Consider the following 17,477-nt stretch of genomic DNA (forward strand, 5'->3'; position numbering starts at 1 on the left):
AAAAACAAAAGGAATCGACGGCCTGCTGAATGCATCCCCTCACACAAGGCGTTCATAACAACGGGAATGGTGGTCACGGAATACCCATCGTTCTAAAAATTCTTTGGGGCTACGGGTATGTTTGTTTGCCATCCAAACTGTTGATACGATCGAGCACGACAAGTTTTTAATAATCAATCACCACTATTTTCTACGGTGTGTTCACTTGAGATTTGGATCTGCTTCATTTTTGGTATCATGTCCTAAATTCAGCTATCAAAATGAATGGACAGCATGGATGTAAGGAAAATATATCAAGGTGAGCCTGCTGCAGGAAAAAATGAGAACGTTAAAATCTCAAGTGAACCACAACATAAGAAACAACGGTGATTGAACGTCCAGGCCACAAAAGTCTTGGGTAAAGCTGGTATCTGTGTTTTCCCTTAATTCAGGTCTCTACGGTGTAACGAAGATGAGGTTGGATGACAAATAAACATCACAACTGGTCCTAGGAAGTTTTTAAAGGTGGATATTCAATCATGTGATGGGTCCACTTGAGATTTACATCTGCATTATTTTTGGGTTCATGTAGTAAAATGAGCTGACAAAATAGATGGACGGCGTGGATAAAACACATATATCATCGTGGCGGGTCCAAGGAGCTCATTCAGCAGCATACACTGCCTACGTCCGTGCCGTGTGCTACACGCTAAGCAATCGCAGTCCAGATACTACATACAACCACGCGCCGACTTTTCGAAAATGAATTTTTTTTGGCGCTTCACAACAGAAGTTGCACGTTTGGGCGGATAAAATGCAAGCGAGTAGAAGAGGAAAGGAATCGGCAACGCAGCAGCAGCAGGAGATGACGGACTGCGATGGTCCCCTTGATTTCGAGTTCGAAGACCAGCTTCTCACTCCCACCATTTCAGTCCCCAAGAAAAGGTCTGTAAAACCCTAACTACCGTTGATAATCTCTCTCTCTCTCTCTCACACACACACACACACACACACACACACACACACACACACACACACACACTTCTCGATGAGGGGCTGTGCTCTTTGCTTTGGCGTGCACTCCTTTCATACTCCGTTCCTAATATCCACAGCACAGTTTCTGGATTTCACAGAATCAAATACTAGGTTGCCAAACATTACTGAAAAAAAAAAATAAATCAAAATTTCAGGAATTAGTGTATCCTGGGATTAAATTCTTAAGTAATTCCAAAATTCTTGATTGCCAAACAAAACATTTTTAGGGAGGGGGGTCTGGTATTTCTTGCAACGATGGAGAGGTAGAGCTTTAAAAGTTTTTTTAGGGGTCGTTTGGATGCTTGCAAGTTTTTAAGTTGTAAGTGACTTTCACCTTAAAGTCACTTTCAAGTGAAATTCATACATGCTGCCTGCCTGGATGTAAGCTGTAAGTTACTTACAAGTTAGTAGTCTTTGGTGTTTGGGCAACTGTAAGTCACTTATAGGTAAGATGTTGTGCATTCACACCAAACAGAGCCTGGAGCATGGAATTGTTCCAAAATCTTATAATCACAGATTCACAAAAGAAACCTTGGCACAAAGTGCGCCATTGGGTTGAGGCCATCTAGATGAATCTTTGAGCCAATTCTTAAGCTAAACCAATCATTTGAGCCCACATATTAGAGATGCCTATAATATGGAGCATCAACTTAATATAGGCAACAAGGAAATAAAAATTCTAATAATAAATCTAAACATAACTCTTAATTACCACAATCCCTATATGGCGGGAGGCCCAACCCATTGCCACCTCTATGACTGAAGGGCCCAACTATCACAACCGTCTTTCACCACCATTTCATTCAATAATGAAAACAATGCGTTGTTCATTCAACACTATCACCAGCAAGCTTTAAACTCTCATTTTAACACCAAACCATGACTGAATACACGGAAGTAAAAGAAGGGATATCTTTCAATAGCTTATTTCTAGATCCAACTAATGATGAAAAAATGCAATAGTACCTTCAGCTCTCTATGCCCTTGATTATTCCCAAACCAACCTGACCTACTTGAAATTAATCAACCCCAAGCCTGCCTCAATCAAACCTTTTAAATGTTATTGGGTCAGGCTTAATTGACGGGACCCTACATGGCATAGCCACACCCACATCTAAGAATGGAATATGGGGCTAAAGTCCATGATCCAATTCAAGTAGTGAAGTCATAGAAACATGTATAACTCATGTACATGTTTCTTTTCTTTTAGTCTATATTTTGTTTCAGGTTTTCGACATGGTTGAGTCGGATCAGTGTAAGTTATTATACAGGCAAGTCGGCTTGACCAACCAAACCTGACATGAGCCATTTACTTGAATGGCCCCACATTTTCTAAAAAACCTAAAATTATGAAACTCAATGTCAATGGCTTCTATCTATGGCAAAGAGAGAGGAGCGGCTGCCACTGCTGTAGAGAGATGTGCATCTCCCCCTTCACCATGAATTTGAATTTGTTGACCATTAGCCTATAAGTGACTTGCAAATAAGTGAAATCCCACCCCTCACCCATGTAACTTGCTTGGAAGTTTCACTTGTAAGTGACTTACAAGTTGTGAGTCGGTTATAAGGTGAAAAGCTCTTGTAAGTTAGTTGTAGGTGAAAAACTCCCAAACGCCACCTATAAGTGACCTACTTGTAAATCACTTGTAACCAATGTTCGTAGTATCGATATAGCTACATGTAATGCTGGTTGGGGATATGGAAACATGTATTGATCTCTCGCCAACATTATTGTCGATACCCAGAAATGCATCACTGATTGATGGAAACATGGGGAAAATTGTGGAATTTCTCAATGAAACTTCAGGAGATGCTAAAGTACACATTTACATATTTAGGAATCCAATAATTGCTATTAAAAAAAAAAGGAAAAAGATATATAATAAGTTTTCCTTTAGTGGGGGCCTAAAAGCATGTAACATTGACTCAAGGAAACATTGGGAAAAGATGGGGAGAATGGTGGAAAATTTCAATTATACTTTAGGAGATGCTAAAATACACATTTGTATATTTTAGAGTAAAATAATAGCAAAAAGACATATTTACATATTTAGGAATCAAATAATAAGTTCCCATTTTAATGAGGGCCTAAAAGCATGTATCACCGACTCAGGGAAACATTGGGAAAACATGGGGAAAATGGTGGAGCCATCCATCCATCCATACACATATAATCATATATACATTCAAATGCAAGTATAATCCATCCATCCATCCAATCATCTACGCATCTGTACATACATACATTGGCACATACGTATATACACACGTGCATGATCCATCCATGCATGCATGGATATGCACATGCATACGTATATACATCCATCCATCCAACCATTCATCAGTGCATCCATCCATCCGTGATCCATCTATATATCCATCCATGCATGCATATATATACACACATACAAACATGCATTTCATCATACAAGCATGCACCCATAAAAAATTTGAAATGGATTTTTTTTTTTTTTTTTGTAACTAATAATTTTTTGGTGATATCGATACATTGGCAATGTTATTGAAATATCACCAATACATTGGCCATATAAGGGACACTCGGAATTTACCGAAAACATTATTGATATTGATGCATTGGCGATACTTATTGATTTATTGCCGATTAAGTGTGTACATCGAGTCGAACCGAGTCGAGCTGGCCTCAACTCAACTCGGCTCGGCCATTAGCTGACCTTAGCTCGAACTCGGCTCAGCTCGGTCCTCGAGCCTGACTGGCCAGCTCGGCTCGGTTCAGTTAGTAGCTCGGGCTAGTTCGAGCCGAGTTCGAGCCGAGTTTGCCTGTGCAACATTTCCACAAACACCTGGACTCCACCTTCAAAATCCCACTGTATGTAAAACAATTTTTCAAGTATTTTATCAAACACCTTCTAAGCAACATAAAAATCAAGAAAAAAAGGGTATTTATTTCATATACATACCTTCCTTGCCACCAGCCACACTTCCTTAGTCATTTCATCAAACACTTGGTGAGTAACATCAATATCAAAGTAATCGAGTCACCGAAATGGTTTGATCCGAGTTCGATTCGAGCTGGGTTCGATCCGAGTCGAGTTGAGCTGGGCCAGCTTGAACTTGGCTCGAACTCATTTTCGAGCTCAAAAAATCAGCTCGACTCGGCTCGAACTCAGCTTTGAACTGAGTCGAATCGAGCTTTTTCAAGTTGAGTTGAGCGAGCTAACCGAGCTAGCTCAGTTCGTGTACACCTCTATTACCGATACCTGGAATTTTTGATACTACCAGTGTTATTGGTATCGCCAAGAACAATATTTACAACTAATCCAACTTGTAGGGATCCAAACGACCCCTTAGGGTTTAGGGTTTTAGGGCTTACTATCCCTTTTAAGATTCCAAGGAGCCAAACGATAGGATTTGAACTAATCTTCCAATCGATGGATGGTTTTCATTGTTTATGGAATGGGGGATTTTTCAAATTTCAACTTGGATTTCTTTTGCTATGAATATCTATGCTACACTCATGTTTTCAGTTCGTATAAGTGGTGATGTAAGACGGCTTAATCCAACCTTAAATGAAAGTGGTATTTGAAAGGGGCAGATTTATGTAATCTTTAACAGCAAATAAAAAAAATTAGCCTTATACATCATAAACACAAGAAGGAAATAAGGTGCATGCAGCAATGATCATGGCCATCCATCACAAACACATAGAATTGAACTTTAAAATCTCAATTTAGTCGGATCCAACAAAATATAGGACTTTCGTCTTGCAATAAGTCCATCTAACAATCCAAGTGAATTTTCTAATCCAGAAAATTTCTGGATTGAGAAATCTAGAAAATTCAGAAAAAAATTGATGGTTCTTCAAATTTAAGGCCTAGGGTGATGGGATTTGAAGAATCTTAAAATATGTAAATGTGGGGATGAAAATCTTCCAAGATCTAATGATTTAGTTAAAAAAAGAAACATGATTGGCTTATAAATCTAAAGATCTTAGAAGAAAAGGAAGAAAATAAGTTTAAAGAAAAGAGTACCCTGAGAAAAGAAAGAAGGAGAGAGAAGTGGAGGATGATAAATCACTTGCCTAGGCCTCACGCCCTCTTCAAATCGCTGGAAGTTGAAGACAAAATCATCAGAAGCAGAAGCTTTCTTTTTTTTTATAAATATAACATAGTATGCTTTAGGTTTAGGGTAAAATATTCTTATAAATTCGTAATTTCATGAAATGACCAAAATACCCCTACTAAAAAAGTTAAAAAACGCACAAAATTATGCGCACACTGTCTCAAAACTCAAATGAATCAAATTTTCATAAACTAAATTCAAATCCAAGATGCCCGGTGGGCCTCGATGATTGCACCGTGAAGGTGGCGCAATGAAGGTGGGCCGTGACGATCCAACGGTCCAATCATACCATCTTCGCGATCCAACGATCTAAATGTCTCATTCAATCAACTTACACATGTCATGAACACGTGTAAGGTTTTTAACCTCTAGAGACCCGACCCGTACTCGTCATCTAACCACACTGACACGGGTAACGTATGCTTCATGCGTTGATATACTTCGAATAGCCTGGTGTCCGCATCAACTTCCCTCGGTTGAGAAGAGCTCGACTCCGCTGAGATAAAACTCTTGTGCCTTTCTAACAAATCTGGATCAAGCCTCTACAACTTCGCTTCCATCAACCATGTACAATCAAATGATGGTCTGTTCTTCCACTTCACCAAGTACCTCTGAAATCCACCGTCTCGAGTGGAAACAATTCGCTCATCCACAATTCCTTCAATTTCTTCTCTTTTCTCAGGTATAGTAGGCATAGGTGGTGTAGGTTGGGAAGAAAATTCAGAAATTGGCCAATGGTCTGGAACAAAATTAGGGTCTATGGGATATCTTGAACAAGGCATTAGATCCCCCACATTGAATGTTGAACTAATCCCCATGCGAGGTGGAAGATCTATCACATACGCTTTGGACTAAATTTTTTTTAGAATCTTAAATGGTCTAGCACTGCATGTTTGTAACTTCTTAACTGTACCTTGTGGGAACCGTTTTGGCCTCATCCTAATCATTACATAATCACCCTCATTAAATTCTTGAATTCTACGATTTAAGTTAGTTGAAATTTTGTATTGTTCATTATTAGCATTTATCTGCCTCCTAATCTCTACATGCAACTCATGAATGTGATGGGAGAATGCATCACTGACTCTAAGGGCCTCTGAATGATTGACATAGGTAACAAATCTGTGGGCAGCCTAGGTTTGTAACCACTAACAATCTCGAATGGACTCATACCCATAGACCTATTAACTGAACTGTCATATGCAAACTTGGCAACTGGCAGGACTAAGTCCCAAGTTTTAATGTATTCACCTACCAAACATTGTAGTAGATTTCTGAGACTTCGATTCACAACCTCTGTTTGGCCATTAGTTTGAGGATGGTAGGCAGATGAGAACTGGAGTCTCGTACCTATCATGTGCCATAATGTCTTCCATAAAAAACTAGTAAACTGGACATCCCTGTCAGACACCATGGTCTTAGGCAAACCATGTAATCGAACCACCCTCTCAAAGAAAATCTTGGCTATGTTGGACGCATCTAAAGTTTTTGAACACGGGAGAAAGTGGGCCATTTTTGAGAAACGGTCCATGACCACAAAAATGGAATCGTGCTTTTTAATTGTCTTGGGAAGCCCAAGCATGAAATCCATGCTGATGTCTTTCCACGGTGCATGTGGCACTGACAATGACATGTACAATCCGGTATTTTGTTTCTTCTGTTTTGCCAGTTCACATGTTTGACATTGCCTTAAAATTTTGGCTACATCTTTCTTGAGACTTGGCCAATAAAATCTATCCTTCACTAGGGCAATGGTCTTATCTCGACCAAAATGGCTAGGAATACCTCTAGCATGAAGCTCCCAAACAAGGAAATCCCGGAGGGAAGTGTGTAGAATACAAAGTCAGTCTTCTTTGAAAAGGAAGCCATCTTTAAGCACGAACTCACCCAGACTATGCTGGGCACCTAAGAGTGACACATGTTCCCCTAAATTCTGGACACATGAGGTACTCGTCTTTTAATTGCTCAAACCCGACAACTTCTACACTCAAGGAGTTGAGCAATGTTGCTCTCTTACTAAAGGCATCAACTGGTTTGTTCTCGATTCTGGCTTTATGTTTCAAGACAAATGAATATTCCTGAAGAAACACTACCCACTTGGCATGCCTTGGGTTGAGCTTTTTTTGGGAATTTAAATACCTCAAAGCCTCGTGATAAAAAAACAAGTCAAATTCTTGCGGTAGAAGATAATGACGCCAATGACTTAGCGACTGTACTACCGCATAAAATTCTTTGTCATAAGTGGAATACTTTTGTTTTGCCTCATTTAGTTTCTTACTGAAATAGGCAACTGGATGACCCTCTTGTCTTAATACTCCTCTTATAACTATGCCCAAATGATGCAGGGCATGAAATTCAAATATGATGTACAAGATTTCAGGCTTAAGATCACGTTAGTTCAGAAACAATTACGCAAATTCCATATCCCACATAAAAGTCCAAACATTCAATTAAAGGGGAATCTGCATGGGTCCAGGCCTACACAGGCTAGGACTGGATCAATAAAATTATGGACCAAATGATGCTCAAAGGAAAATAAAAATCAACCACACATGCATAAGAATCAGTCTCTAATCCAAGGGATTCCCCAATTTCAATTCAAGGAATCCTAGGGTGAGAAAAAAGGGCAAATCGATTAAGGATAATGTAATCTAGGGTTAGAGTTTATGAAAATAGGTATAAAAAAAGGAAAATAGGAAGAAACATGAACCTGAGACAGCCCCTGAGTGTGGACAGCGGGCCAGGTGCGGACGCACGTGCGCTCGAGGCTGGCCGCACGTGTGGTGGGGGACCGAATCCAAAAAGGGATTCCTTGGCCTTAGTTTGCCAGGCTTGGGCTGCAAAACTTCCAAATCTCACGTCGATCCGAGCTATGGTATGGGCATGGTGCTCTGTTGAAGTTTCAGCCCTCCTGTAGGGCCAAATTCTGAAAACTGGCTGTAGAGGGATGAACAATTGCAAAATAAACGAATCAGGATGGTTAGGTGAAAGGCTGGACAATGCATCAATGGCCTCTTGAAATGCAACTAGATCCTCCACATTGAATGTGGAACTAATTCCCATGGAGGGTGGAAGATTTGCCACATACGCATTAAGATCGTTTCGTTTTATAAATTTGACGAGTCTAGTGCTACGCGCGTGTAACTTACGAACAGCCCCCGGAGGATACCGCTCGGGCTTGATGCGGACCATCACAGAGTCCTTTACATTGAATTCCTTGAAACATTTATGCTGGTATGCAGAAAATTTGTAATGGTCATTAATAGTAGTGATCTTCTGCCTGATTTCTTGATGCTATGAATGAATGTGATGCACAAAAGACTTTGCAGGCTTTGATGGCCTATGGGACAGTGATATAGAGACAAGATTAATAGGTTTCTCAGGTTTATAACCAGTGACGACTTCATAAGGACTGAGACCTGTGGACATATCGACAGAACTATTAAACGCAAACTCGGCTGTAGGTATTATGGTGTCCCATGTTCTGGTGTGCTCTATATCCCTCCTAGGGGGAGACTCATCTGATAGATCATCAGGACAGACATTACGAAACTCATCCACCACCGGAATGACCTCAGTGGGTAACTCTACATTAGCCTCTGGTGCATTCTCTCCAGCCACAAGGCCGCACATGTTGTACCCCTCAAAATAATGGTCTTGATGTCCCTCATGGGGTGGGTGCACGGGTGCACGCCCATAACTATTCCTCGGCCAACTCCATTCATTGGTCTATCCTCCTAGCCACCTTCCTGAGATTGAACATCTACCCCAATGGGGGGTTTTGTCCCGGTGAAGGCTTTTAGTTGGGTAATGCGCACATCAAATTGATCAAAGTGTTGGTCTATATGTTGTTCCAAGCGCTTACCCACAGACTCGTTCTGTTGGGATAGTTTGTTCAGTGACTCTAGCAGTTGCTCCATGTTTAAAGTAGGGTGCAAACCAAAACCATGACTCGTACGTGTGGGTATACACTTGCTAACTCCACCTAAGGACTTTCTATGACAACTATATGCAACTAGGTAGGACTAAATGATGCTATGAGACTCTATATAGGGAAACTACGCAGTGTTACTAAATTCCAGTATCATAGTTGGCGAAATACGGGAATAACAAAAAGTTACGGCAATGTGAATTGCTAACTCCTTGCTAACAGAAATTTCAGCAACTAATATCAGGGACTACGGGCTTCTAAACAACTATATGTGATGAAACTGGATGCACGAAGGACTTAAACAAACTAATCCTGAACCCGTAATGTATTCCCTTATAAGAACCCTAAGCTCTGATACCAAATTTGATGTAGGACATGAAATTCAAATATGATGTGCAAGATTTCAGGCTTAAGATCATGTTAGTTCAGAAACAATTACACAAATTCCATATCCCACATAAAAGTCCAAGCATTCAATTAAAGGGGAATCTACACGGGTTTAGGCCTACACAGGCTAGGAGTGGATCAATAAAATTATGGACCAAACGATGCTCAAAGGGAAATAGAAATCAACCACACATGCATAAGAATCAGTCTCTAATCCAAGGGATTCCCCAATTTCAATTTAAGGAACCTTAGGGTGAGAAAATGGGCAAATCAATTAGGGATAATGTAATATAGGATTAGGGTTTATGAAATTAGGTATAAAAAAAGAGAAAAATAGGAAGAAACCTGAACCTGAGATAGCTCCTGCGTGTGGACAGCGGGCCAGGTGCGAACGTACGTGCGCTCGAGGCTGGCCACACATGTGGTGGGGCACCGAATCGAAAAAGAGATTCCATGGCCTTGGTCGGCTAGGCTTGGGCTGCAAAACCTCCAAATCTCACGTCAATTTGAGCTATGGTATGGGCGTGGTGCTCTGTCGAAGTTTTAGCCCTCCTGCAGGGCCAGATTTTGAAAATTGGCTGTAGAGGGATGATCAGCTGCAAAACAAACGGATTTGACCCGAAGATGGCAGTGAGATGGATGAAATAAGATGGAGGGGCAGATTGGGATAAATGTGGCTTTGCACCATGGTAGTTAACCCTTCAAAAAGGGGGGGCTTCACACCCACTTTAATTTTTCTACAACTCAGAAACTCAGAGAGCAGAAAAACCACGTAGGAATTTTTATTAATCTTCAATGAATCCAAAAGAACTACAAGGGATGCCTATTTATGGGGAAAGCCCTATACCCCTAAACTCGCGCCATGCGCACAACCTATTACTTGGCGATGAAGTAAACTAAAACAAGAACCAAGCAAAGAAATCTAAAGCGTTCATGATGTTCTAAATAATAACAATAAGCAAAACCTAAAATATGAAATCAATTTGACTAGTGAGCCATGATTATGAGATCCCATGATGGGCTTTTCTTGATTATCGGGCCCACTCTTTTGAAATAAACTTTGTCTTCTAAATAGTAGGCCCTTCCTAGATTCGTCATCGAGCCAAATCGACGGTGAGACCTTCTTTCTTTGTACGTACGTGCGTATGGGCGGCGTGTGCACGCGATGTCCCCATCATCGAAGCATAACATGCCACTTCAAGGACTTTAGAAAAATCTGGAAGACGCATGACAGGAGCCTCTATCATCTTGCCCTTAATATCTTTAAATGCCTTATCTGTGGCCTTAGACCATATGAACTCTCCCTTTTTAATGCAATCAGTAATGGGAGCCATTATAGTGCTAAATCCTCGAATGAACCGACGATAAAATGTGGCTAAGCCATGAAAACTTCTCACATCATGTATGTTCCGCAGTTCAGGCTAGACAACTATGGCCTTGACTTTTTCTGGATCCGCTCGCATCCCTACAAACGACACTATGAACCCTAAGAAGATAACCCTATCAGACATGAACGAACATTTCTTAAAGTTCACACATAACCTCTCCACCCTAAGGGCATTACAGACCTGCCTCAAGTGGTCGAGATGCAGCTCTTTAGTGGTACTATATAATAGTATGTCATCAAAATAAACCATTAAGAACTTCCCCATGTATGGTCTCAAAACTTGGGTCATCACACGCACAAAGTATTGGGTGCATTAGTCAAACCAAAGAGCATTACCAACCACTCGTACAACCCATCCTTCGTCTTGAAGGCTGTCTTCCACTCATCTTCTGGGCGTATATGTATCTGGTGATACCCGCTCTTGAGGTCTATCTTGGAAAAAATGGTGGACCTGGCCATCATGTCTAATATATCATCAAGCCTCGCTATCGGAAGCCGATACTTGATCGTGATCTTATTAATGGTTCTACTATACACACACAACCGCCATGTACTATTTTTCTTAAGCGTTAATAGCGCTGGTACAGCACATGGACTCATGCTCTCCTGGATGAAACCCTTTCACAGGAGCTCATTGACCTGCCTATGTAACTTTGCATGCTCTGCAGGGTTCATTCTGTAATGAGGAAGATTTGGTAAAGTAGACCCCAGGATGAGATCAATGACATGTTGGATGTACCGCATAGGTGGAAGCTCATCCGGTAAATCCTATGGGAATACATCATTGTACTCCTCTAGAACCAGAGTCACCTCAGGGGGTAACTCTACATGAACCCCGGGTGTAACTTCCTTTGCCATTAGGGCGTACACCGTCGAATCATCCTCAGTCTCCTTTTCAAACGCTTTTGCATTTATGATATGTAGAGACTTCGAAATAGATTTCTTCTCTTGATTCACTCGTTTTCACATCCCTAGTCTTGTCCGTGTGGCTCTTGGGTGGCAATGGATTAATCTTGATTTTCTTGCCCTCATGTGTGAATGTATACATATTCGAATGACCAAAAATCGTAACATCTCTATCATATAACCATGGCCTCTCGAGAATAATGTGACCTACATCCATAAGTAAAACATCACACCACAACATGTCTTTATATGAACCGATTTGGATGAGGACTAAACATTGCTGGGACACAGGCATAAAAGACGTGTCAACCCAAGAAACCTTTTAAGGTTGAGGGTGTGGAATGGACTTCAAACCCAAACGAGTGATTGTGCTAGCTGAGACTACGTTAGTGCAACTACCACTATTCACGATGACTTTGCAATTTTTGCCACCGCTCTTGATAAATGTGTAGAAAATTGTGCTTTTACGCCAATCATTACTCTCATTGGCCTGCGCGAAAGCACATCTAACTATGGCTAGTGGTGCAACCTTTGGTTCTTCTTCTTCATAATCACTAGCACCTATCTTTGGGTGATATTCCTCAACTTCATAATCACCCATGTCATCCGCATTTTCATTTGACTCGTCTATGACTAAGGCTTTCCTGCGAGTATTTGCCATGTACTGGCATGTGAAATGACTCGTACCTTCACACTTATAACATCTCAAGTGACTACCATTGCCAGGATTGGCACCAAGGACACCTCTACTCTTATCATCCTTAGGCTTAGGTGGTGTACTAGCTTGCGCCCTAAGCTGACTTCCAACGTTAGGTTTGGTTCCTTGAAAACCAGATCTAACATTAGAGTCTTGGGACTCAAAACGCCTCGTGATAAGAGACTTTAGGTAAAACTATAACTCCTGTATAACTTGGTAAGCCTAATCGAAGTCACCCATTGCATGGGCCATAAGCTCACGCTGCAGATCCATGCGAAAACCCACCTTGAAACACGCCAGCGTCTCCTGAATATCACACCGCATCATGTACTCCTCAAATTTTGCGATGTAATCTGCAACCAACATAGATCCTTGGCGTAATACTTGTCATTGATCTAGGTGCTTTGAACGGTAAGATAGGAAGATATTTTTCCTTTAATAGTTCCTTCATCTCTACCCAATGCTCAACTGGGACACCACCCTGATCTCTCGATCCTATGCTCCATATTTGCCCAAAACAATTTAGCTTGACTTGCAAGCTTCATCTTTGCAAACCGCACTTGTCGGTTCTTAGACATCTCATACCATTCGTAATAATGGTCTATGTCCGCTAACCAATCAAGGAATGTCTTTGGGTCAAGACGCCCATCAAAACTAGGAGTATCTACTTTAACGCTCTTTAAGACCCTCTCATCGACATCATAACGGCAGGGTGTCCTGTATCCGTTACGATACAGCCGTATCGGCCGATAAGTAACGGTAACGGCCGACACCGTTACACGATATGGGGTTGAAACGAGCACCCCCTCGATTCTGTGACCGTAATGGTCGTTACGGGCCATAACGGTCGTTACGGGCCTAAAGAAAATAGGAAAAAAAAGAAAAAAAAAGGGAAAAAAAAACATACATTTTTTTTTTCTTTGTTTTCTTCTTCTCCTTCTCCCTCTTCCTCTTCTCCTTCTTCTCCTTCTTCTTCTTCTTCTCGGATTGCTGCGGTTGCGGCCCTTCTTCTTCTTCTTCTTCTTCTCTCTCTCTCTCTCGCTCCCTCCCTCCCTCTTTTTCTTTTCAGTTTCTCTCTCTCTCTCTTCTTTTTCATTTCGGTATCGGAAAAAGAAATTGGACTGCGTACGAGTTACGCAACACGCTTTTATCGTACCAAGTAAACTCTGTTGGGCCCATCGTGGATGTATGTGGTTCATCCACATCGTCCATCTGTTTTTCCAGCTCATTTAAGGTGTTGATACCAAAATTAAAACATATACAGAGCTCAAGTGGATGATACCACAGGAAACTGTGGGAATAATGATTTCCACCGTTGAAACCTTGCTAGGCTCCACAGTGATATTTATTTGTCATCCAACCTGTTCATAAGCTCACAAAAACATAGATGAAGGGCAAACACAAATTTAAGCTTTATCCAAAACTTCAGTGGCCCTCAATAAATTTTCAACGATAGAAATTCAATTCACACTATTTCCCGTGGTGTGGCCCATTTGAGATTTGGATATGCTTCATATTTGGGCTCAAGCACTAAAATTATCTGGTAAAATGGATGGTAGGAGTGGATAAAATATCTAAATCACGTGGACCCTACAGAGTTTACTCAGTACGCAATTAGCTTCCATTCCAAAGAGGCTACGTGAGCCACTGAGTTTTCTTTTTAATAAAAGGTCCACGTGCCGCCACGTGGGCCCCACCATGATGTATGTATTTTATCCATGTCGTCCATCCATTTGCCACATCATTTTAGGTCATGATCCAAAAAATGAGTAAGATCCAAATCTCAGGTGGACCACACCATAGGAAACAATGGTTATAGAATGCTCACCATTAAAAATTTCTTAGGGTCCGCTGTAATGTTTATTTTCCATCTAACCTGTTAATTGGGTCAAACTGACGTGGATGAAGGGAAAACACACATGTCAGCTTGATCTAAAACTTTTGTAGCCCCCAATAAATTTTTAATGGTGGACGTTTAATTATTGTTGTTTCTTATGGTGCGATCCACCTGAGCTTTGGATTTGCCTCATTTTTGGGCTCATGCCCTAAAATTATTTGGCAAAATGGATGGACGGTGTGGATATAACACATTCATCACGATGGGGCCCAAAAAACTTTAACACTCGTATGCTACACTTCACAATCCGAGTCCTGCCTAATTTGGGCCCTTAAAAAATTGTACACGAGACATGTATTAACTCAAAATTTACCAATTAAATTATGAACTGTAGTTGCTAACTCACAATGCAAAAATCAAATTGTTTGAATAATTTTAATTGTTAATTTGTGGACGCTTATTTTTTAAAATAGGGCCTTTTGATTTTTTTCATGATTCACTATCCAATAAATGTCCACCAATTCATAAGTGGGATAATGCCAATAAATTGCATGAATTTGAGGCTGATTTGGGGCATGGATTGGTCCTCCAAGTCAGCCCTAAATTGACAACGCCATCTACCTAAATTTAATTTCATTTTTTTATAGAACTATTGGGAGAAATGATATCAAATTGTTAAGTATATTAAATTATATATTTAGACAATTAAATATATGAATTTTGTAGTCAAATTCAGGTTATGTGGTTCATAAATTCATCAGACAGTCTGATACAACTTCTCACCAAAGAGTGGACCGTTAAACCACTATAAACATGTTCCAATTTATAAATGAATGCATATTTGGAATGCTTAGAATATTCCGGATTTAATCCAAAATTTTTCATCTTTTTTAAGCACAAAAAAATAAAAATTGCATTGTTACGCCCCCGTATCGGTATCGGTATTGGAGGGCACCGTTACGCCAACCGATACCGATATGAGATACCTTGCATAACGGTCTTGATACTCGACTGCGGGCTGCGGATTCCGCGCTCCCTCCATGGCCTACCCCTCGGCCACGTGCTCCACGACCTCTGCTACGATTTCCTACTCGTTCCTCAACTACTCCCCTACATGAGACTGTTCATCCCCTCCAATGTCAGAGATTTCTCTTAGGAACACTTCTATCTGATCCATACGGGTATTTGTGTTCCTAGATTGCGCCTCAATGGCGGCCAGACATTGGTTGATCATGTTCACCATCTCAGTCAACTGCTCCATGTTCAAGATCGGGTGTAGACCAAACCCTCTATTAGTCCGAGTGGGCATACACTATAATAAGACTCAACGTAGGTTTCCTAAAACACGACTCTAGGAGACTGTTCTGACACAAGACTATGGACACCGATGATCCTAACCTTCAGAATGATGCAAATGTGGAAAATTTCAGATCTAGACTTTTAGTATGATGCAAATATGAAAATTCAGATCTAGACTCTCTACGCTATGCATGAAATCCTACAAAAAAATAATAATAATAAAAAATAAAAATCTAGACTCAATCAAATATTCATAAAATAAATTCAAATCCAAGATGCCCGATGGGCCCCGATAATAGCATTGTGAAGGTGGCGCAATGAAGGTGGGCCATGATGATCCAACGGTCGAAATGTCTCCTCCAATCAACTTACACATGTCACGAACACATGTGTAAGGTCTTCAACCTTTAGAGACTCGACCCGTACCCGTCATCTAATCACATTGACACAGGTAACTCACGCCTTCTGCGTTGATATGCTTTGAATGGCCTGGTGTCTGTATCAAGTAGGGCTCATGGTTAAACAATCCAAACTGTTGTTGTGATGGGTCTTACTCTGGATAGCTCTTGTGCAAAAGATATTTTGTGTGTGAGGATTCTAACCATTCATTTGGTTGACAATTCAAAAAGGAAACAAAATGACAGTCCATATTCATCCTAGAAATAGGCAAAAGATTGAATGAATGGCTAGGATCTTCCAACCTGGGAGATTTTTGGTCCATGTGGCATCTGTGGTGTTGACCATCGTTACAACAGTTTGTATCACCGAATCTTGGCTTCACTTAGACAAATGGAAAGGCTGAGTAAATTGTAGATATTACCTTGTTTAATATTGGATAGTACCTTGCTAATTGTTTGGTAGACATGCTGCTTTCAGTATTTCAGCCAGCTCTTTTTCTTTTTTAGGTCTAAACTTCTTTTGGAAAACGATCCTTCGTGGAGTATGGTTAGTGCTCATGAATCACCTTTTCAAGGCGGCCATACTTGATCCCACCAACTCCATGCAAACTTTTGCTTTGTGTGTCTAGTAGTGGATTGTTCCTCCCTTTCCATTTCATTTCAACAGGGGATCTGCCTCGATAATTCGTGGCGTGCCTGAAATGTATGTATGGTTCACCATAATAGCCCAGAAACCTATTGGGCCAGGCCTTGTTGCATGTAATTTGGGCCTACTTCATCTTGCATTCATTTTATTTTATTTTTGTTAGACAAGTGTTAGTTGTGAAGCTTACTGTAAAGTGGTGAGCTGAACTAGGAAACTAAGTGGTAGTGGAGATTAGACAATGCCTTTGAGGTTGGTGGGTTATAGGGCTTTGGAACTTAGTTGCATAAAGCATGCGCACGAGTGGCTTTGGATGTGTGAAGTGTAAGGGGAGTGTCACCTTGGCAAGATGTTTCTTTCCATAATTCACGGATGCATATAGGATCATAATTGGGTAGTGGCCTTTAGTTGAATCGGGTGACTCTAGCTTGTCTCAACTCTTAATTGTCAATTGATGCTAAGTGCACTTGGATTTGTATATGATAAATAAAAATATAAAACCATATTTAAAAACCTTAAAAATGAGAAGAAACCAAAAAAAAAGAAAAAAAAAAAAGAAAAAGAAAAAAGAAGAAGTAAACTTAGTAATGAAACAAAGAGGCCCATTATTCTGGTAGGAAGCGCCATTATTTACACCAGCGACCTTTTTTTTGGGGGGGGGGGGGGATAAATGTTGTCGCTTAGTTTAAAGTTAGCACACCCTTCTTTCCTATTTTAAGTAACTTAATCAGTTGATTTATTGATTTGAAAGTGGGAATTATCCAATTCAGGCTGATCCCAAGGAATTGATTCACAACGTAAAGGTTAGTGTTGCCTTTGGCGTTTTTCCTTGAGGTGGCTCATTCAATGCATAATCAACAGAATTTGCAATATCTGG

General features: G+C 40.6%; 1 protein-coding gene across 6 annotated transcripts in view; it reads left to right on the plus strand.

Moving 5' to 3' along the window:
• The first annotated feature begins 686 nt into the window (after positions 1–686).
• The window catches only part of LOC131251264 (uncharacterized), a 119,861-nt gene continuing 103,070 nt past the window's right edge, over positions 687–17,477 (plus strand). For 4 of the 6 annotated variants that reach the window (XR_009173706.1, XM_058251884.1, XM_058251887.1 and 1 more), the window contains exon 1: positions 687–924. Coding sequence is in view for 5 of the 6 variants with exons in the window: in XM_058251884.1 (XP_058107867.1) it covers positions 794–924 (131 nt within the window). In the remaining variant the exon portion in view is untranslated. The remainder of the gene's footprint in view (positions 925–17,477) is intronic. The other 2 variants (XM_058251883.1, XM_058251885.1) reach the window with 1 other exon arrangement.

This window comes from Magnolia sinica, chromosome 7 (assembly GCF_029962835.1).
Source record: "Magnolia sinica isolate HGM2019 chromosome 7, MsV1, whole genome shotgun sequence".
NCBI lineage: Eukaryota > Viridiplantae > Streptophyta > Magnoliopsida > Magnoliales > Magnoliaceae > Magnolia > Magnolia sinica.